This window comes from Sphaerodactylus townsendi, linkage group LG01 (assembly GCF_021028975.2).
Source record: "Sphaerodactylus townsendi isolate TG3544 linkage group LG01, MPM_Stown_v2.3, whole genome shotgun sequence".
Classification (NCBI taxonomy): Eukaryota; Metazoa; Chordata; class Lepidosauria; order Squamata; family Sphaerodactylidae; genus Sphaerodactylus; species Sphaerodactylus townsendi.
The window spans coordinates 86,150,605-86,173,901 of NC_059425.1; the positions used below are offsets into that span (position 1 = coordinate 86,150,605).

At 43.7% G+C, this 23,297-nt stretch overlaps 1 protein-coding gene across 2 annotated transcripts in view; it reads left to right on the plus strand.

The window, feature by feature from the left end:
• PCNX2 (pecanex 2) overlaps positions 1-23,297 on the plus strand; it is a 163,090-nt gene that overhangs the window by 8,874 nt on the left and 130,919 nt on the right. For both annotated transcript variants that reach the window (XM_048486072.1, XM_048486079.1), the window contains exons 6-8: positions 275-404; positions 560-705; positions 8,526-8,619. In XM_048486072.1, the coding sequence (XP_048342029.1) occupies positions 275-404; positions 560-705; positions 8,526-8,619 (370 nt within the window). The remainder of the gene's footprint in view (positions 1-274; positions 405-559; positions 706-8,525; positions 8,620-23,297) is intronic.

The window sequence follows — 23,297 nt, forward strand, 5'->3', positions numbered from 1 at the left end:
CCCATTTATCCCTCTCAAAAGGGTTTCCCCCCTTGGGGCTCCCTATTCCAGACTACTATTGTTTGGTGTCCTGTCTGTCAAGCCCTGCCAGCTCACGATTGGCACTTCAGGGCTCTTGTTCCTCCCCCCTGATGTACAGAAATATCTACCCAATCCCTAGGTCAAACTGTTTTGCAGATTTTATAATCTGCATGATGGAGCCAAATTAGGAATTAGATATGGGGTTCTATTGACTTGTACAAAAACCACCTTTCTTCTTCTATGCATCTTTTAGATGGCAGCACAACAGAAAAAAAGGAAGTAACCCTGGAATCAGAACAAAACTGTGCACATAGTTCTTTTAAGCAGGACAGTTCAGAGGCTCAGAATCAAGATTGTCCTGAGCCTGGCAAGATCACTTCTCAGTAAGAACCATTTCCTTCACATTTTTGTTGCCTGTGATGTTGTGTGTTGTTTGAAGAATTAATCTTTTATTTAACCTCTCTGTTTTGATTTTGTTGAGGACAAGGAGGATGAAAGTCTATTCCTAATATTAGTTCTGAAATGTTTTGTTGTCCAGTTACCAGGGCACCAGGCAAAGGAAGATCATTTACCGGGTTACTTCTCAGCAAGATAGTTCTGTCTTGCAAGTCATAAGTGGGCCTGAGGCTTCTCTACAAGATGAGCTGCCAGTGGATGCAATGCATGTCTTCATAGATGAAAATGGTATGTTTCTGTGGAAAAGTTAATGACTTGGGGCAAGAAAAAGTTCCTGTAAATTAAAAATATCAGGCTTAAAAATGCCTAAAGTATTAAGTGTTTGAGGTTTTGCTTGTACTGCTCTGTTTGGATGAAATTCTGAGGAATTGCACCCCTCGTCACCCATGGATCCTTTGGGAAAGTCCCACAGAACTAAACTTCTGGTTTCTAATGCGATACTACAGGACGTTCAAGGCTCTGTTCCGAATTTGAAGCTTTTATCTTTTATTTTTTAAATTTCCTCCAGTCTCGTTTAAGTTCACACAAGTTCTTAGTTTGTTTTCTAGTTTTACTGACAATGTTATCTCTTTCTTTTTTACCCATTTTTCTCCTTGTCCTCTAGCTTCCATGCTTAAGTCACATAAGGAAGAGGTGACATTTATTTATTTTGTGTAGTTTTATTTTAGCTTATCTCTCTTCAGAAATCTTAACAGGCAGTGTTAATTTTTTAATTAAATTTATAGCCCATCCTCCTCCATCAAGACTGTCTCAGAGCAGCTCACAGCAATCGATTTTACAATAATAAAATCATCTACACATTCATCTCAACTATTTCAATTACAATTTTTCAAAAGATTAGAGAGCTGCCCCAAAACTAAGGCCGTTTCCGCACGGCCCAAAAACGACGGCCTGGGGCCGGTAAAAACGCCGCCCCCAGGCCGCCGTTCGCACAGGCGGCGCTGCTGCAACGCAGCAGCGCCGACCTGACTGCGCTCCCCCCCCCCAGGGCGGCGTCAGGCCGCCCTAAACAACAACCCTTTAAAGGGTTGTTGTTGGGGGGGAAGCGTCTTCCCGGCAGCGGCTGGTGAGAATCAGCCACCGAGGAAGCAGCCATACGCCATTCATCCGCCCTCTCACGATGTCTCCGATAGGTAGCCTGCTGGCCGTGGAAGCCCCGCCCACACTGTCCTCCGACCTCCAGGGGTCGGAGGGCAGCATGGGCGGGGCTTCCACGGCCAGCATGGCGGCGACCGGACGACATGCGCGTGAATGGGGCAGAGAAAGAAGAGGCGGCTCGCGCGCGTGAGCCAGCCTCTCCCTGCGGAGGGCCCTCTGCTTGGCCTGCTCGCACGCTTGCGTGCGAACGGGCTTGCGCCCCCACGCCGGCAGAACTCTTGGCGGCGTGGGGGTGCATGGCGGCCGTGCGGAAACGGCCTAACAAAATGAACTTCAACAGGTAGAAAACTTCCTGACAGTAAGGGCTGCGACAGTGGAATATTCTGCCTTGGAGTTTGGTGGAGTCTTCTTCTTTGGAGGTTTTTAAACGGAGGCTGGATGGCCATCTGTTGGGAGTGCTTTGATTGTGTATTTCCACAAAGCAGTGGGTTGGACTGGATGATGCTTGTGGTCCCTTCCAACTCTGTAATTCTATGATTAAGGTAATTAATTACCTCTTTTAGATTGTTTAGAAAGAACACCACTAGATGTTGCCCTGGTGTATTTAGGGAGAATTTCATGTGGTTTTGCTGTTAGCTGTCAACCCTATCTTCTTAATTTTATTTTTTAATTTTTGTGATTAAATTTAGAAATAAATAATATAATTAGGCAATTATTTAGTTATCATAGGATCTATTTTTATTATTTATCTGCTGTAACGTGGTCAAAGCCACATGGATGTCTCTTGGGCCGGGGATTGACAAAAGGTTCCCCTTCGATGAGTGGAGGAGCCTTGGTGGGCAATATAGAGAGAGGTGGTCATGAAAATATGCAGGCCTGAAACCACCTTAAAGGTTCTAAAGGTCAATACCAGAACTTTGAAGATGACCCAGAACTCGACTGGCAGCCAATGGAGATACTAAAGAATTGTTGTTATATGATCACGATTGGCTGCCCCAGTAAGCAGTCTTGAGGCTGCATTCTGGACGAGTTTCAATTTCCGGATCAAAACAAAGGTAGGCTGTGTAGAGCGAGTTACAGTAGTCTATTCTCAAAGTGACCGTCAAATGGATTACAGTGGCTAGATCAGGCCTGGAGAGGTATGGAGCCAGGTGCCATGCCTGCCTCAGATGAAATAAGGCAATCTGGGCTGTTCTGGTAACCGGGATCTCTACCGAAAGGCTGGAATCGAAGTTCATGACCAGATTCTTTATCAATGTGGACAGATGTAACACTGCACTGTTCACTGTCAGCAGCTGGAAATCTGCAGGTCTCTCTCCCCAGCCTAGCCAAAGAACCTCCATCTTCACTGGGTTCAGCTTCAGTCTGCTTGTTCTCCACCAACCTGCCACAGCTTCTAGACAGTGCTGGAGAGCTTCAGGGGCATAGGCCAGCTGACCCTCCATCGTGAGAATGAGCTGGGTGTCATCTGCATATTGATGATACCTAAGCCCCAAACTCTGTACTAGCTGGGCAAGGGGTAGCATATAGATGTTGAATAGCATTGAAGAGGGGATGGCCCCCTGAGGACTTCACATTCAGTTTCATGCCACATGGAGACCCCACTCCCTAACGCTACCTTCGATCCCCGGTCACCAAGAAAGGAGGTCAGCCAAAATAAGAATGATTCCCGTATCCCTGCACTAGCGAGGCGGTGGACCAAAAGGTTGTGATTGACAATGTTGAATGCCACAGTCAGATCTAATAAGACTAGCTGTGCCAACCCACCTCTATCCAGCTGACGACAAAGCTCGTCCACGATAGCTACCAGTACAGTTTCCGTCCCATGACCAGCACGGAAACTAGACTGGAAGGGAACTAATACCATTGCTTCATCCAAGAATGCCTGAAGCTGCTCCACTACCACTCACTCAATTACCTTACCCAGGAACGAAAGATTTGAAACTGGGCGGTAACTGGCCAGATCCAAAGGATCTAAAGATGGTCTCGTCCACGATAGCGACCAGCACAGTTTCCGTCCCATGACCAGCACGGAAACTAGACTGGAAGGGAACTAATACCATTGCTTCATCCAAGAATGCCTGAAGCTGCTCCACTACCACTCACTCAATTACCTTACCCAGGAACGAAAGATTTGAAACTGGGCGGTAACTGGCCAAATCCTAAGGATCTAAAGATGGTCTTTTCAAGAGTAGGCGGACCACTGCCTCTTTTAAACTCCCTGGAAAAACTCTTTGCTCAAGGGAGTGTTTGATGATTTTCAACAGGGGGACTCACAATACCTCCCCACTGGCCTTAATTAGCCAGGAAGGGCACGGATCAAAGAAGCAAGTGGTAGGTCTAACTGCATCGGTGTATTCGAGCAGTCTGAAGTGGTCCAATTTTGGATCAGTAGATGGCTAAGGGGTTTTGAATTCACATACTGTATCAACTGTGGTAACGAGATCGTGGCAGAGGGATGAGATTTTGTCTGTGAAAAAGCTCGCAAATGCCTCACAACTAAAAGCCAATTATTGAGATTTTGAACCCTGAAGAAGGGTAGTAAGGGACCGAATTACCCTAGACAATTGTGCCGGGCGTGAACTCGCAGTGGCAATTGAGGTGGTGAAGAAATTCTTCTTAGCCTCTTTAATTGCCCTCTCTTAGGATTTCATAAATGTCCTAAACAAGTGTCTTGCCCTTTCATCCCGAGTATATTGCCACACCTGCTCTAGGCATCTCAGTTCCTGTTTCATCCTCCTTAGCTCCTCTGTATACCAGGGATCCAGCTTGGAGCGGGGGCGGAGAGGGCGTTTTGGAGTGACTGTCTTGATTGGTATTCCAGCTCTCTTATCAGTTCTTTGAGAGAGTCGCCAGCAAGTGGGGATTCCTGTACAACATCCCGGAACCTCATTGGGTCTATTAGGCTGCGCGGGTGGGTCCAAATAAGCCCATCACCTAAGCAGTGGGGTTCAGCAGTCTCAACCCGGGCCTTGAGGATGAAGTGATCAGACCATGGCACTCTATATATTGAGAATAAGACCACATTTACACTGGCCACAAAGATCAGGTTTAGAGTGTGGCCAGCTTGGTGGGTGGGACCTTTGATGTTAACAAGGGAGAGGTGTAGTGTCGCCATGGATAACACTAGCTCTGCAGCTACTGAAGAAGAGGCAGCATCGACATGAATGTTGAAGTCACCCAAAACGATGAGATTGGGGGACCTCAATGCCCACCTTGACACCACCTCCTAAAGCTGCAGATGGCTGCTCTGTGGTGCGCTAAGTGCCCTGTACACCAATAGAGCTCTCCTCGGAGTCCCATTGCGAGCCCAAACACTCTGTACCCACAATCAATGGGACCAGGGTCGTCCTAAAGGGGATCGACTTCTGGATGAGCATTTCTACTCCGTTCCCCTGGCCCTGGGTTCAAGGTTGATGGATGATTGCATACACAGGTGAGGTGAGTTCATTGAGGGTGACAGTTCCAGCCTCCCTCACCCCTGTCTCGATAACGCAGGCTAGGTCCACATTTTGATCTACAAGAAAATCGTGTAGTCGTTTTGTTATTAATGTTATTAATCCATCAAATTAACGATGGAGCAGGGTTAACACCCCACTTGCAACCTGTATGTCTCAGGATAGGATGCAGGTCAGACAGAGATCGAGCATTTCCATATCTCGGTTTCTGTATAATGTTGCCTATGCCTACCGCCATATCTTCCCCGCCCTACTACAACAGAGATCCCTGACCCGCCCTCTGCCTCCGTTTGGGTACGATGGTATAATTACTCCTCATTAACAACAGTGAGCAGACAGGGGTGGCTCTCTAATCAGTTCCTGATTGTTCATATAGGCTGCAGTGGTCGTGCCCTCAGGCCCGGTCCAGCATGAGGTATACTATATTATATACATACTAAATTGTCTGTGTACTATATCTATATATATAAAAAGCTAACAGTGACTTTGTTAGTCACGCCCTAACACCGAAACGGCTGGACGGATCGCCCCCAAATTTTCACATGATGTTTCTCCCTGTTCTGGGCAGGTAATCGGACCTTCAAATCATCGAAAGTCCATACCTGAGCCAGGTAAAACATCTTTTTCCTGGTGCACCAGGCCATGAAGCTGGCTGTGTTTAACTGTCACTCTTAGAATGTTCATGCAGCATGTCTGTGGCCTGAGGGCTCGGTATGAGGGCTTAGAATGTACACGCAGATGGGCAGAGATGAGCAGTGAAAACAGTAGATAGGTAATACTGTTAGGTAATACGAGTGGAAGTGAAACACATACGCACTTTGCCGTGTGAGACGTCAGGTGGGGTTCCCCCCCTCACACGCAGGTAACTTTCACTCTCTGTGCCTCACCCACTGCTACCACACAATACACATCCAGCAAATCTTCACACACCTCACTCTGCCCTCCCTCACATCCAACCACCACACTTACCCACTTCCTCACCCATATTCACCACAGCTCTCTTTTACTAAAAGCGAGCTGGAGTTTGCCTTTTTCTTCTAAGAAAATCCACGGGGTGGGGTGAACCAACACTACTGGCTCCACTTCTTTTGCACATGGCCCTTTAAGAACCCAGGGAGCTGGCCTCGATCTGAGCGCCTCACCACCCTGCCTCTGCTGCCTGACTGGGATAGCCTGCTTGCCCCAGTTCTGCCTTACCCAAGCCAGGACTCTGCGTCTCAACCAGCCTCATGGACAGCGGGATTCACACTCTGGACAGTTCCGTTGTGGAATGGGAAGGGTTATCTTATACTAAAAAAAAAGACACCACCATATAACAATGTGAATTGAAAAGGGAAAGAGGGATTCCATTTGACCACCCCAAAAGGCTATGCTGCAGATCATTGGACATCTGTGTGGCTTGCGGACTGTGATGAGAAGAACAGTTGCCACAGCAACGCGTGGCCGGGCCCTGCTAGTTATATATATGCTATATTATATTTAGTATACGCTTATTGTTTTGGAAGGGTCCCAGTTTTATAGCCAAATTGGTGTTATAGTGTTTATTAAATTGAATTACAATTACTATTAAATGTGAGGACATGTTTGGATCCTCAAGGAATTCTCCCAAGGCAAAGGCAGGGATGAGACATTATCTAGAAGGCAGGCAGCATTACTGACAGACATGGAGATGACAGGGATTAAACCTGAAACCTGCTGAATGTAAAACTGTGGCTCTGCCACTGAGTCACACTCTTTCCCTCTAAACTCTCCTTGAACTCTTAGGCCCCTTTTGAACTGTCCATATAATCCGTTTGAGCAGCTGGTTACTGATGGATTTTTGTGCCATTTCAGACACAACCAATTTGACTTCCAGCTGGTAACAGATTCTATAAAACCTTTTAGACAAAGCTACTTGTGTCCTTTTGGCATCCAGGGGCTCAGCCATTTTTAAATAATGAAAATATCTTTCTCCTGTTTTCAGTTCTTCCTTGTGTTTCTGAATTGCTGTAATGTCCTGCTTAAAACGTCTGGAATGCTTCTGAAAGGACTGCTTTCCTCCCACCTTTTTAGCAGCTTGTTCTTTTTTTCAAACTTCTTAAGATTAGTGCTACAGCACCATAGCAACCCATTTCATTTGAATACTGGTGATATAGTATTGAATTGCTATATCACAACTATTGGGTTGCTGTGAGGCTATAGTGCTAATTTTAGAACATTAAACAAGCCAGAAAAAAACTCACATTTAAGAAAGGTGTGTGTGGGGGTGGTGGTGATGGTGGTGGTGGTGGTGGGGGGCAGCGGAAATGGCCAGAGCGCTTCAGAGTTCTTTAGAGATGGCTCATATACAGATTTAAATGAGCTGTATGAAATGCAGCCCTGTATAACTTCACTTGAAATCAGGCCAGGAAGGATAACATCCGGTTTAGAACAGCAATCTGAAAGGGGCCCATATCATTTTTCCTTGCGCCAGAGAAATTACTGAAGGAAATCAACAACATTCATATCTCTGATGTGATTTCTATTTGTTACCATTATCCCAGCAAATGATTTGTTTTTCATTTATTTGGAAACAAAGGTAGATATCTACTGCAGACTTTCATCTTAGCTGCTTCAGGTTGAAAATGGTTCCTATCCACTCCCTGTCAGTTTGTCATTCTCACAAGTAATTGCAACCATATAATATATGAAGCAACTGACTTCCAAAAGTAAAGTTCTACTAATATCTCTCCCTTGGTTGATCTCAGCTTACCCCTCCTAGGAAGTAAACTTTCTGGAAACCACCCACAATAAGCAGCAGCTATGGTGGCTTTCCTTCTGCACCTGTAAGGCTTCTGGGAGTGGTATCAAAGTTGCGTATTGTGTCAAAAGGTTTCAAAGAATTCCTCCTGAGAAGAGGCTTCACTAAAGTGGCCAGATAGGGGGTCCAATAATGGTATCATAGCTATTTGTTAAAGGTATAAATCTGGATGGCATGATCTAGTTAGACTGGTATATCTCTCTGTCAAAACACACCCTGACTCTTGAAAAGGATTCCATTTCAGAACTCATTAATGGAATATATTTGATGACTTGGATTGTTATTCTGTCAAAGTGTAGATGATTTGTAGAGGAGCAGGTTGCCTAGGGCTATTATTACAATGGTACCCAGGCACTACACCTGCTGCTTTACTGATGCAGGTTTTCTCAGCTTGCAAAAAAAGATTGCAGAACTAGTAGAAAGGAAAATGTTGTTCAGTTTCTCTTCTTTCTTACATTGAAAATTCCACATTTTTTGAAAGAGGAAAGGGAGATAACTGGTGTTTAAAATGTGCTTGGCTTTTATTAGTTCCAGCAGATGGCATCTAGAAAAAATGATACTGCAAACACAATGGTGGAGAGAAGAAATTCTTCTTCTTAAGTGGGAATGAGAAGTACTAATCTTTGACCAGGATAACTTTCCGTCTCTGTTATTTATGGTTTTGAAACTGAGAGCATTATACCATTGTAGTCATTGTTATTTGTTTTTTTAAGGAGAAATTAGATCCTGTTACTTAAAAGCTGGGAGCCAAAAAGAAGGACATGTTCAAAATCAGGCACCCAGTTGTGAGTGTATTTCTAATGCTCGGTAAGTAAGTGTTTCTTTTAATGTATTAGCTGCTTCTGGCTATAGAAGCCTAGGGGTTACAAAAGAATCACATAGTTAATAGAAGGGAAAATAAGTATTTTGATGTGTTTATAAATGTCATTCATGATCCTATTACCTTTAGTAGTTGTTAGTCAAACATACATATTGGAAATTTGCTTTTGATCAATCATTGTCTTTTGATCAATCATTGCTTTTGATCAAAAATCAAACATTGTCTGGAGTACAGGGTTTTGGGGGGGGGGTGCAGGAGGAGGTCGTATAACCAATGTTCTGACTATTCTACTGATAATGAATTATTGCTAGTGCAAATTTCAGGAATGTGTTGATGCTATCTGGTAATCCATGGTGAGGAATTTGGTTCAACTCTGGATTTATAGCAGCTAGATAACCATAATCCTTCATGTACTCCAATGGAGTAATTCTGAGTAGTTCTCAAGAACCTATAACTGAGAGGCTTTAATGTTGGAGCATAAATATCATTGTTTTGTATGCTGGATCAGGAATTACACTCACACAACAATTTTCTTACCACTTCCGTTTCATAATAATATGCATTTATTATGTGGAGGGCTGTCATTCTTCCTGGGAATTCAGGTATGTTTCTGAATCCAGGTTTTTGGGAAGGCATGCTTCCTAAACTGCACCTTTGTAGTTTATGTCTTGGTGGCAGGCACATGGGGCAAGAGATAACAGGCATAGTCCAGATAATCCAAAGTCAAAACAAGGTATCCAAAAGCCAAGTGTCAAACCAGAGGGACAGATCCAAAGAGCACAAGCCATGTCTTGGCCCAAAGTCAGAGGTGACTCCAATAAGTAGAGTCCAGGTCCAGTTCTAGGATCAAACAGTGCAATCTAAGGCACAGGTAGACAAGGGCTGTGGAGAACTGCTTACATGCTGATTTATCCTTTTCTGGCAGCTTTTGTTGGGACAACCCTGATTAGGGTGCAAATCCTCAACCTTCTGAACCATCCAAGGACAGGTGTTGTTCCTCAATTGCTGGGGAGCCTATGTGGCTGTCAGCTTTGATTCTGTGGTGACTCAAACTGATAGGCTGAGATGGAGTGATACTAGGCTTCCAAGGGTACACTGAGGCCATTCCTGTGCTTCCCTCCAGGCTCACCGGCTCTGGCTTTCAAAGGGCTCTGGCAACCTTGAGGGCAGGGGAGGATGAAATGGAAAGCATGGAGCAGGGGGCAAACATTGAACTAGGACTAATAAAAGGAAACATTTTTCACGCAATGTGTGATTGGTGTTTGGAATATGCTGCCGCAGGAGGTGGTGATGGCCACTAACCTGGATAGCTTTAAAAAGGGCTTGGACAGATTTATGGAGAAGTCGATCTTTGGCTACCAATCTTGATCCTCCTTGATCTGAGATTGCAAATGCTTTAGCAGACCAGATGCTCAGGAGCCGCAGCAGCAGCAGAAGGCCATTGCTTTCACCTCCTGCATGTGAGCTCCCAAAGGCACCTGGTGGGCCACTGCGAGTAGCAGAGTGCTGGACTAGATGGACTCCGATCTGATCCAGCAGGCTTGTTCTTATGTTCTTATGTTCCACTTCTTCATCCAGATCACTTGTAAAAATACTGAAAAGTACTGGATCCAAAAAAGTACTGGGCCCTGTGACACCCCACTGGACACCTCCCTTCAATTGAATGAAATGCCATTGACAACTACTCTGAATGTTGTTCTCAAACCAGTTCCCTATCCACCTAACTATTCTAGAATCCAGTCTGCAGTTCGTCAATTTACCCATTAGAAAGTCATCAAAATCTTGACTCCATCAAAGAAGGAAGCGAGGTTGGTTTGGCAGGACCTGTTGGGAGACAGATCTGTGCTGAGCTTCCCAGATCACCAAGTTGACCTTCAGATGGTCTCATATTGACCCCTCTAAAATCTGTTCTGAAATCTTCCCTGGGACAGAGGTCAGACTGACTGGCCTGGATCATCCTTCCTCCCTTTTTTGAGGACTGGGATAGTTTCCTGGATCATCCTTCCTCCCTTTTTTGTGGACTGGGATAATATTTGCCCTTTTCCAGTCCTGTAGCACATTTTCCATCCTCCAAGAGGTCTCGAGGAAGATGGACGAGGGTTCTGCAAGTTCTTTAGAAAGTTCTTTGAGCACTCTTTGGCCCCTTCTCTCTTCTTGGGACTCTTTAGTTTGGAGAAGAGGCGGCTGAGGGGGGATATGATTGAAGTCTACAAAATTATGCATGGGGTAGAAAATGTGGAAAGAGAGAAATTTTTCTCTCTTTCTCACAATACTAGAACCAGGGGGCATTCATTGAAAATGCTGGGGGGAAGAATTAGGACTAATAAAAGGAAACACTTCTTCACGCAACGTGTGATTGGTGTTTGGAATATGCTGCCACAGGAGGTGGTGATTTTTGGCCACTTAACCTTGGATAGCTTTAAAAGGGGCTTGGACAGATTTATGGAGGAGAAGTCGATTTATGGCTACCAATCTTGATCCTCCTTGATCTGAGATTGCAAATGCCTTAACAGACCAGGTGATCGGGAGCAACAGCCACAGAAGGCCATTGCGTTCACATCCTACATGTGAGCTCCCAAAGGCACCTGGTGGGCCACTGCGAGTAGCAGAATGCTGGACTAGATGGACTTTGGTCTAATCCAGCTGGCTTGTTCTTATGTTCTTATGTTCTTCTGCAACGCAAAATAATGTGTTTTCAAACCACTTCCACAACTGTTTGCAAGTGGATTTTGCTATTCTGCACAGCTTCAAAGAGCACTGAAAGCAGTTTGAAAGTGCATTATTCTGCATGTGCGGAATGAGCCTTTGAGGGTCACCAATCTGGCTGGGGGTATGTGTGAACTCAAGTGCCTCTCAACAACCTCTCAGTCCATGTTAACCAGCAGCATGGATTCCATGCCTTGCCAACCACTAATAGGCATTGAGCCTTTATGGTTTCTCTCTGTCCTCTGTCAGAGTTTCTCCATTTGCACCCAACAATCTCTTGTATGTTGTGTTTGCCTCTTGCATGTCTGAAGAAACTTTTTGCAGTGAGCCTCCCTGGCTAGCCTCAGCTCACTCTGAGCTTTGGCTGCTCTGATGGCTGACCTACAGTGCCTAGCAACCCTTAGTTACTCTTCTTGAGAGGTATGTCCTTCCCTCCATTTCTTGAACATTTCCTTTTTCTCCCTTAGCTCATCATAGAGTACTTTGTTCATCCATATTGGATTCTTGGATCCCCTGAACTGAGAAATCAATATCTAGCAGCCTAATCATGGTGCTAGATTAAAATGGGTACCTTCATGCATTCCATCCTGATGTCCTTGGGAGCAGGATGAGATGCAAATCTTAATAATATCAGATCAAAGATCCACCTCAATAGCATTCTTCCTCAACTCCTAAAGCAACCAGAGAAATGTATCTAGTAATTCACAAGCAGGACATGATACAGACGGCCGTTCTATGTCTATCTGCAACACTGCCTATGCATTCGGCAATAGTGCTTCCCTGGGGGTGCCTCCTGCTCTCTGTCTCTTTTGCAGACAGCAGCCGAAAAAGCAGACTGAATACTGCAAGTCATCTTGACTGATAGCAGGCAACTTTATAATATAAAATGCATCCCCTTAGAGACAGCTCTGGCAAAAACCTCATGATTAATTTGTATTGCTTGTTTTTATGCACATTCATAATTCCAGTGGTAGTAGAGGCCTAGGGCTACAAAGAATTAATTGCAGCAGTCAGAGATTCTCCTTTAATGATGGAAAGATAATTTTAAAAATATCATGCCAAAACAGCTTCTTAAATACTGTGAAATGCAAGCGTGTTTGGCCTTGGGCACACAGAAGTGTTTTGAACTAGTTAATCATAGAATCACAGAGTTGGAAGAGACCACAAGGGCCGTCAAGCCCAACCCCCTGCAATGTAGTAACGCATAATCAAAGCAAACCTGACAACCTCTGTTTAAAAACCTCCAAAGAAGGAGACTCCATCACACTCCGAGGTAGTGCATTTCACTGTCGAACAGCCCTTACTGTCAGGAAATTTTTCATGATGTTTAGGTGGAATCTCTTTTCCTTCACCTTGAACCCATTAATCCTGGTTCTAGTGTCTGGAGCAGCAGAAAACAAGCTTGCTCCCTCACCAACATGACATCCCTTCAAATATCTAAACATGACTATCATGTCACCTCTTAACCTTCTCTTCACCAAACTAAACATACCCAGCTCCCTAAGTCTCTCCTCATAGGGCATGGATTTCAGACCTTTTTGTACGCCCTTCCTTTTTTTGTTAATTCCTCCTCTGGACCCGTTCCAGCTTGTCAATATGCTTCTTGAATTGCGGTGCCCAGAACTGAACACAATATTCCAGGTGAGATCTAACCACTGCAGAATAGAGAGGTACAATTACATCCCTCAATCTAGACAATATACCCTATTGAAACAGGCCAGAATTGCATTGGCTTTCTTGGCTGCTGCATCACACTGCTAACTCATGTTCAGTTTGTGGTCCACTAAGACTCCCAGATCCCTTTCACATGTAGTGTTGTCAAGCCAGGTGGCACCCATCCTATATCCGTGCATTTCATTTTTTCTGCCAAAGTGTAGTATCTTACGTTTATCTTTGTTGAAATTCATTTTGTTTGCTTTGGCCGAGCTCTCTAATCTGTCCTGGTCATTTTGAATTCTGACTCAGTCCTCTGGGGTATTAGCTGCTCCTCCTATTTTGGTGTCATCTGCAAATTTTATTAGCATGTCCTCTATTTGATTAGTATGTCCTCTAATAGTTGATAAAAATATTGAATAGCAGTGGGCCCAGGACAGAACCCTGTGGCACCCCACTAGTCATTTCTCTCCAGGATGAAGATGAGCCATTGATGAGCACCCTTTGAGTTTGGTTAGTCAACCAATTAGAAATCCATAGTAGTATTGTCTAGTCCACATTTAACTAGTTTATTTAAAAGAATATTATGGGGCACCTTGTCAAAAGCTTTACTAAAATCAAGGTACGCTACATCCACAGCATTCCCTTCATCTACCAAATTTGTCACTCTATCAAAAAAAGAGATAAGATTAGTCTGGCATGACTTGTTTTTCAGAAACCCATGCTGACTTTTTGTGATCACAGTATTCCCTAAGTGCTGGCAGACTGTTTGTTTAATGATCTACTCCCAAATCTTCCCTAGCACTGATGTCAGGCAGTAATTATTAGGGTCCTCCTTTCCCCCACCCTTTTTGTAAATGGGGATAACATTAGCCCTACTCCAGCCCACTAGAACTTCTCCTGTAGTTCTCAAAGATTCTAGCAAATGGTTCTGAGATTACTTCTGCCAGTTCTTTTAATACCCTGGGATGTAGCTCATTGGGGCCTGGAGATTTGAATTCATTTAAAGTAGCCAGGTGTTCCTAGACTAACTCTTTATTTATTCTGTGCTGAATTTCTCCTACTGTATCTTCTGTTTCATTTTCCCCTGCATGAGCACGGTTTCCTTTTTTGGAAAAGACTGAGGCAAAGAAGCTGTTGAGTAGTTCTGCCTTTTTCCCATCCCTTGTTAGCATTTTGCCATCTTCTCCATGCAGTGACTCTATCCTATCTTTTTTCTTCCTTTTGACTTTCTTGATTCATTCAGAGTCATTCCTATAAATGTCCAGTTTCAGACTCTCCTGTACTGTATGAAGGTGTTTTATTGTGAATACTTCAATGGCACCAGAGTTTTCTTGAGCCGGTGCATTCATAGCTGACAAGTTTTCATCATCACAATATTCTTCACATTGTCAGAAATGTATCTGCGCTCAAGGTCTTTTTTGAAATGGGAGAAGATTTTTTTTTAAAAAAACCACCATTGATAGCACTGGATGGCGTAGAAAAGCAGGCTTCTCAGTCATCAAGGTGACTTTAAATGACAGGGGCATCCTTCAGCTATAGCTGCTGATTTACTACTCTGCAGAGTGTGAAGGCTGCTTCTGACAGGTTGCTCTTGTTAATTTGCTGCATAAATGTTAAGTCAGTATACAGTGAAAATCTTTGTGCGCTCTGAAGATTTGCGGGAATAATTATGAACAGCTTGTTTTGTGCTTTATTCACATTGTCATATTGTTTTGATATGCACATTTACTTACAAGAGTCATAATTGATTTCACCACTTACTTCCACCTAAAAGTATACAGGATTGCAGTCTGAATATCTTTCTTTATGATGGACAGGTTAGTAATAGTCACATTGTGTCCATGTTCCAAAGTATGAAGAGAGGGGAGTGATGGTGCATGCATGCTGGTCTGAGATAACAGGAGCTATTGTTTACTTTACTGGGAAATACTCTTTTTGTGCATGCAAAGGAGAGACATGCTCAGAAAATCCCCTGGCATTCTAGCGGACTGAGTACATTCGATGCTGCCTGCATGCATACAGGGACTAGATGACTTTGAAATATGTTTCGTTAGAGAGAGAATTCTGATAAGGACCTTGTGATGAATTTGTCTTGCTTCATCGCTCCAGCAGTGGTAAAAACATCTCCCCCTCTCTCTCCAAGAGGGAAAGGGGCGGCGGGGGGGGGGGGGGGGCAGTGTGTTGAGGAAGGCTTTTAGGTCCAGAATGAACTGGCTGTTGTGGGCTTTCTGGGCTGTGTGGCCATGGTTGGGTAGTTTTTGTTCCTAATGTTTTGCCCACATCTATGGCTGGCATCTTCAGAGGCATGTCACAATGTGTTCCTTTCCGTTGCACATTGTGGAGTGATTGTGTGTTTGCGACAGCACATATGACTGCAAATGCAAATGAACTCCATCTGGACACATGCAAATGTGCCTCATCCCCTCTACCCCACCACACAATCATTCCACACTGTGCCACAGAAGCACACCTCACCATGACATGCCTCTGAAGATGCCAGCCATAGATGTAGGCTAAATGTTAGGTGCAAACACTACCAGATCATGACCATACAGCAAGGAAAATCCAAAACAGTCAAAGAAAAAAGAAAAAGCAATTCCATGGTTTCCACTAATTTCCCCCTTAAGATTTAGGAGAGTTTTGAAAAAAGGTGCTGGTTCTCTGTAATGGCGAATACTGTCACAAAAAAGTCCAGATTGTAGTCAAGTCAAGGTGACTAGGAGAAAGTGAATTTTATAACATTCTACTGTAGCAAGTGCCAACTGACTATAAAAAGCACAGCTTGCACTTCTGTTGTTTCTTTAGCAGGAATTTGATGATTAGCAGATAATTCTTACTCCATGAGCTCACAGGTTTTATCCTAATTTCTGCAGATCAACTTGCTGTTGAACGCCATTGCTGCTGGTTAAAAAACAAACAAACCTAATTAGAGCCATTGGATTATGATAGGCTACTTAAAGACATGAAAACAGGACAAATGATTATGATGTAATTAGTTTTCCATTATCAGAGGCTGTTTCCGCACAGGTGGAATACAGCATCCCAGGGACGCTAAAAACAGCGTCCCTGGGGAGGGGTTCGCACGGCCCCACTGCTGCATTGCAGCAGCAGCGGCCTCACAACCCCTGAGCAGTGCAAAGCCACTGTTTCCGAACAGCGGCTTCCAACCGCTGCCGTGCGAACTGCAGCGGCTGGAAGGCGCCATTTCCCCCCCCCCCCCCCCCCGCTTTCCCAAATGCCTACCTTGTCTCCTGGCTTCCGGCTTGTCGCAGAGGCCAGGGGACACGCCCCCCTGGCCTGCGACTCCAGAGCCATCGCTCCAGGCTGCGGGGGCATGTCCTCTGGCTTCTGCGATGAGCTGGAAGCCAGTAGGCAAGGTAGGCATTCGGCGACAGCACAGCCTGTGCGAAGGCTGTGCCGCCGCCTGCCGCACTCCTGGGACCGTCCATGCAAACGGTCCGGGGGTGTGTGTGCATTGGCATTGTTTATGCCAATGCACCCCCGCACTGTTGCGGTGTGGAAAGGGCCAGAGTTAGCCAATAAAGTAACCATGTGTTTTCTGTTAGAGGTGGAGGGCATGCTGGAAGTTGGGTTACTCTTGCCATTTGCTCCAACAGGTAGAACTACTGAGCTGGACAAATTAATTTGCTGGTTGTCACTTCTGGGGGCAGAGACTCATCCTAGGCTCTGTCCTTGACTGCTTTCTCAGAACAAGGGCAAATCTAGATTTCTTACTCTAATCTCTTCTTTGCCTGTGCCAGTTGGAGAAGCAAGACCATTCAGAAGCAAGGAAGAGTTTCTCATACATATCCAGAAAAATACAACTTTGATAATTAACCAAAAAAGTGGGGGGACCCAAAATGGCATGATTAGCATTAAGCACAGGAGGTAAAACAACAGATGATAAAGAAATTGGCATGTCCATGTCCCTAAAAATTAGTAAAATCTTAGAGGGGAAATTTCTAAATTGTTTTCCTCTGCCCCAGCATGTTTCGCCAAGCGCCCCCTGTTTATAATCAACTGTTACATATTGGCTAGCACCTCTGAAAGATTAAAGTAGCAAAAGAAACCCATTAAAGGTCAGCCTTTTAGAGTTTTTCTTTCAAAAACTGTATTTCATGGTTCAAGGGAAAGCTTACAACATTTTCTTCTTCTAAATCAGCCACTTTTGATCCGTAGTCTGGGAAGTGTCACAGAGTAATCCTCAGTAAAAAAAAATCAGTAATACTGTGTGTTTCAATATATGATGACAGATAAGATGATAATTATTAAAGAATGTTGAAATAAAATCAGTTTTTGCATGATTATGTAATAATATTTTGAACTATTGTTATTGTAAGCCAGCTACTTATAACACATAACATAGGCTGCCAATAAAAAAGGAATTACCTATTTCCTATTACCTATTAATAAACTGGGTAGCTGGAAATTTAGAATGAGGAAAGTATTGCCACATGGTGGCAGCAAATGTCTGTCAGCAACCAATTGCCTTTACCGATCTCAAGTCAGAGGTACAATTTGGAAATACCTACCTTCTGGAGGAACTGAGAGGAGCTCTACTGAAATGAGACAATGAAGTATTGTTGTTATTTTCCTTCTTTCCCATTGTGTTTGGAAATTTTTAATCTTAGATATCTGGTATCTTGTGACGTATTTTAACTAGTGACAATTTATTATAATTAAAGTGAGCTTGTGGTGTACAATCCTGAACAATTGCAGTTATTAGAACAATTTTGCCAAAGAACTGTATCAGCAGTTGTTCCCCCGACCCCGCACAGAAAGGTCAGGAGCCAAACAGGTTTTCTTTTTTAATTAATTCTGAGAATTACAAGCTCCAAATGTTATTTTCAGTCTCAGTGAGAACTGGAAGAAAATTTCCTCTGATAGTTTCTTGTGATACATGATACCAGATTTAAAATGCAACTGTTTAATGGGGAAGCATTCCAGCATGCAATCTTCTTCCTGCGGTGTGACATGTTGTAGACCAGGAACAGCTTTACAACAGGCAGTCCCATCCAGACTTGGTGGCAGCAGGCCATGGTGCTGATGTAGCGCTGCCCCGCTGTCCCTTAAAGGCATTTGTTAGGTCTTAAGCCAATAAACGGACTCTGAGGTATTGATCAGTAGCATTTATTGATGAGGTCTCGAAGCACCCATGCCTGGCAAAGCCAGTTCTGACAAACCTGTCACTTTCCATTCCCTTTATCCCATTGCGAGCCCCACCCCCTGCTTTCCCAAGAAGTTGTGAAAAACAGCTCTTGGAGCTGGGCTCCCCAAGGTCGGCAACAGATAGTAGTAGAGAGCCACCTGGCTTCCTGCCCACACAAGATAATGGATGTAACTCTTTTTCTCATGGGACCAGGGTGTCAGGGGAAGCCTAGTTATCTACAAAGCATGTGAAACCATAAAGGAAAGATCAAAGAAAGAATGCCCAGATGGAAGTGGTTACATATAGCAAGCTGGTTACATATATCTTTTAGCAGCATTGACTTGTTGTTTTAAGCAGTTACATTGAGCTAGGAATGCACCTCAATCACATAAATACCATCCCCTTGACAGCTTTCTGGTATTGTGGGGAGGCTTGCAAAGCAAAAAAGCCTCCCAGCCACCCAGAAGCCCCTGGACCTCAATACAGTTATGCCACCGTTTGGTTGGCATAAGTTAAAGGTCCAGCCTGCTGGTGTAATGCTGGCAAAGGCCAGGAGGAAGTTGATTTGGATGGGGCTGTAAATTTGCTAAAACTGTGATCGGTGTCTTGGTTCTGTTATAGTGATTTGGACATAGAAATGGTGAAGAAGCACTGAGAGAGAAATTTTCTTGAAAAGGCAACAACAAAAGGAAATTTTAATTGACATAGAAAAATGAATGAAGTGCCCTTATGTCACCATTATATGGGAGCTGCATGTACCTAGTCTGATTCCACATTGCAGCTGCAACCTTTAAAAAGTTTGACATCATGTGGATGGGGCCAGCCAAATTGGTTCTTGCCATACATTGTTGCTTTGGATCTTGAATGGAGAAAGACCTGCCCAACTGGTGTCTGATGTCAAATGTTACAGCAGCAGTATTACCTAAAGTCGCATTTAAGCAGCTTCCCATAACACTTCTTCAGCGTATGAAGGGCACCTGTGTGGCAGGTAAAGTATTTATTACTTGGCACTGTCAGATTTCATATTGCTAAGAAAAACTCTCATCTTGCATAGGACTACGGAAAGTGCATTACCATTTAAAATAAACCAATAAAGCAGCTTCTTCCTTCATACTGTGCTAGTTACATTGGCTTCCGACTTGAGGCAAATGGGTATAACAGAGAAGTTATTGCCATACATATTTCTGATTAGCTAATCAGATGGTTTAAAAATATATTCACTATTTAATTTAAAGAGTCAGCATGGCTTTTGCAGAGGCAAATCCTGTCTTACAAACTTACTAGAGTTCTTTGAGGGTGTAAACAGGCATGTGGATAAGGGGGAACCAGTGGACATTGTCTACTTGGATTTCCAAAAGGCTTTTGACAAAGTTCCTCTCCAGAGACTATTGAGAAAACTCCGCAATCAAGGAATAAGAGGGGAAGTCCTCCTATGGATTAAACACTGGTTGAGAAACAGGAAGCAAAGAGTGGGTGTAAATGGGAAATTCTCACAATGGAGAGATGTAGGGAGTGGTGTCCCCCAAGGATCCGTTTTGGGACCAGTGCTCTTTAACCTATTCATAAATGACCTGGAAGTAGGGGTGGGTAGCGTGGTGGCCAAGTTTGCAGATGATACCAAATTATGTAGGGTGGTGAGAACCGCAAAGGATTGCGAAGAGCTCCAAGCAGACCTTGATTAGGGTTAGGTGAGTGGGCTAGGAAATGGCAAATGCAGTTCAATGTAGCAAAATGTAAAGTGATGCACATAGGGGCAAAAAATCCAAACTTCACATACACGCTACAGGGGTCAGTGCCATCAGTCACAGACCAGGAAAGGGATTTGGGCGTCTTAGTTGATAGTTCCATGGGAATGTCAACTCAGTGCATGGCAGCTGTGAAAAAGGCAAACGCTATGCTGGGGATAATTAGGAAAGGAATTGAGAATAAAACTGCAAAGATTGTCATGCCCTTATATAAAGCCATGGTGCGACCGCACTTGGAGTACTGTGTTCAGTTCTGGTTGCCACATCTCAAAAAGGATATCGAAGAGATAGAAAAAGTGCAGAGAAGGGCAATGAGGATGATTGAGGGACTAGAGCGCCTTCCTTATGAGGAGAGGCTGCAGCGTTTGGGACTCTTTAGTTTGGAGAGGAGACGTCTGAGGGGGGATATGATTGAAGTCTATAAAATTATGCATGGGGTAGAAAATGTTGACAGGGAGAAATTTTTCTCTCTTTCTCACAATACTAGAACCAAGGGGCATACATTGAAAATGCTGGGGGGAAGAATTAGAACTAATAAAAGGAAACACTTCTTCACGCAACATGTGATTGGTGTTTGGAATATACTGCCACAGGAGGTAGTGATGGCCACTAACCTGGATAACTTTAAAAGGGGCTTGGACAGATTTATGGATGAGAAGTCGATTTATGGCTACCAATCTTGATCCTCCTTGATCTCAGATTGCAAATGCCTTAGCAGACCAGGTGCTCAGGAGCAGCAGCAGCAGAAGGCCATTGCTTTCACATCCTGCAGGTGAGCTCCCAAAGGCATCTGGTGGGCCACTGCAAGTAGCAGAGAGCTGGACTAGGTGGACTTTGGTCTGATCCAGCTGTCTTGTTCTTATGTTCTTATGTTCTTAATACTGTGCAGAGCTACTCTAGTCTACTGGAATAAATGGGTCTTCTGAAGTAACAGAGCAAAGGATTGCATTGTAACTCAGTGGCTTTAATGATTCTTTCAGTGGCTTGGATCTACAGCACTGGCACGAGTGAGAATAAGGGATGGGGGAAGATTGAAGGGAATGTTGCCATTTGTGATACACTTCAGTGGAATCCATCCCAAATACAATCAAAATATAAATGTACATACTCTTAAGGCAGTTGATTTATGATGATCAGATGCTGAAAGATATAGGAGATAGCTACAGCTACCCATATACTGTTTGTAACTTTCTCAGGTGTATCTGCATGACCATTTTAGAGACAGAATAGTGGACTAGAGCTGTGATTCTGGAATGCCATTCTTTCAGACCTTAAGTCAGTGACTTATTTACAACTGCAACTCTTCCAGTGTGGGTTTAACAGCAGTCAGAAATACATTTTTATGAGAGAAGATAGGTGGTTATTCTGTGAGATGGGAATGCCTGTCATGTGAATCTAATTCATGATCTGCCACACTTTGACAGAAAGGACCTGAATCTATTCTGAATTTGTTGGATGCTGTTGTTCTCAGTATTGTAGGCCCTCAACACCTTGGCTACATTGGCAATTTATAAAGTTTTACTAGAGCAGTATTTTAATTGCCACCAAGTGTGTCAAATTTGCTAAGGCCAGCATGTTTAATCAAGTAAACATTCAAGCAATGTTTCCTGAAGCAACAGGAACATATGTATATTGGGGGTGGGCACTTATGACCTACGTAGTAGTTATATTAGATTTCTTTCCTAACAAATTAAATTTTGGACAGAAACCTACAGTAAACAAATCAACTTCAGTGTGTCTGTAGAGGGCACTGTATAGCTTTTGTATAGGTCATGCATACATAACATGCTTGTCAAATAGATTTCTGGTTACTAATTTACATTTCAAAATGCATTTATTCCATTTCAAATATTAATCATCTACTGCACTGCGACAGATCTCTCTACAACAGATTAGATTCTACAGTTTCCCCTATGGCTTCTTTGAGCATCTCTGTTTATTTTTATTTTTTGTACAGTTTATATTTTTACTTTTTGTACAGATTATATTTATTCAGTTATGTTTTATACTTATAAAATGTACATAGTGACTAGGTTTTGTATTGTATTGTCTAAATGATTATAATCGGATGTAGTTCACTTTTAAATAAAAGCATGCAATAATTAAAACATTCAGAGTTGGGGATGAATAATTTAAATAATGAAAAGGAAGCATAAAAAAATAAGATCCAAACTGGAAACAAAGCACACAAAAGGAAATCAGGCACAAGATAACTGAAATTGAAAATACACAACAGAATTGTTTGGTTTGCATGTCTAGCAATCAAGAATCAAAGTCCCATCAAGTGGCATTTCAACACAAGCTTGAAATGAACAGAAACTTTCTGAGCTTGGTAACCTGGAAACCTAGACTCTGAGGAGGAAAAAGATTGGCTTCTGATGTACAGATGTTGGCACCAGACAAGTTCAAACTTTTGTACTTCATTTAGGAATATTCCTTTGCTACCTTAATCTGCTACTTCTCTCTCAGAAATGCTTTGCTATATTTCCTGGTTGCTTGTTCTTTCAAAACCTGGTTATAGGCCATGTTAAAGATAGGCCGCCCTATCCAAAGTGATGGGGGGTGGGGCTAAAAGGGTCCATGGAAATAGCATGCAGCCACACCAGCACATTCCCCTTCCCTGGGCACTTAACCTGGTGGAGGAGACAGATATGCTGGTGGCCCTGGGTCCCATAGCCCCGCCATTGCAAAGCCTGGAGGTTTGGGCTGTGGCAGGGCTGCACTGGTGTCCTTCTTGGACCCCTGTGTATGTGTGTGTGGTGGACCGGGGCATTCCCAGGGTGTAGTGGTGGGATTAAAATTATTTAACAACAGGTTCCAGTGGCGGGATTCAAATAATTTAACAACCGGTTGTTTACAAGCGTCATTTTAACAACCGGTTCTGCCGAACTGGTGTGAACCTGCTGAATCCCACCACTGCCAGGGTGGAGCCAACATTAACTGACTTTCTTCTGGGGTTGAGGGTAGATTGCACAATGTTAGTCGGCTTCCTCCTGGGGCTGAAGGCAGATTGTGCAGTGCACACGCCCTCAGACATATGGTGCACTTTTGGCAGCATATGTCCTTTCTACCTTATGGGACTTTTTGACAGCGGTGGACTTCAGGGCTTTTCCCTGCTCCCTGCGCCACTGGAAAGCCCTTTTGGAGCTGGTGGTGTGATGCTGCGTTGGTGCTGTGTCCTGCCACTGGGAAGTTTGGATGGAGCTGTTATTCTTTCAGTTACCCAGTAGTTTATTCAGAACCAAAATATAACCTCTGTTATTAAAACCAACCACAGTAACACAGGAGTGTGTGCAATCTTTTGAGTTTTCCAGAGTTGGGGTGGATGTTAAAAACAATGAAAGAGGGTGGGAACATGGTTCTGATCCTAATCTTAATGTGCCTTACTTCCTGTTCCAGTCAGATTTGA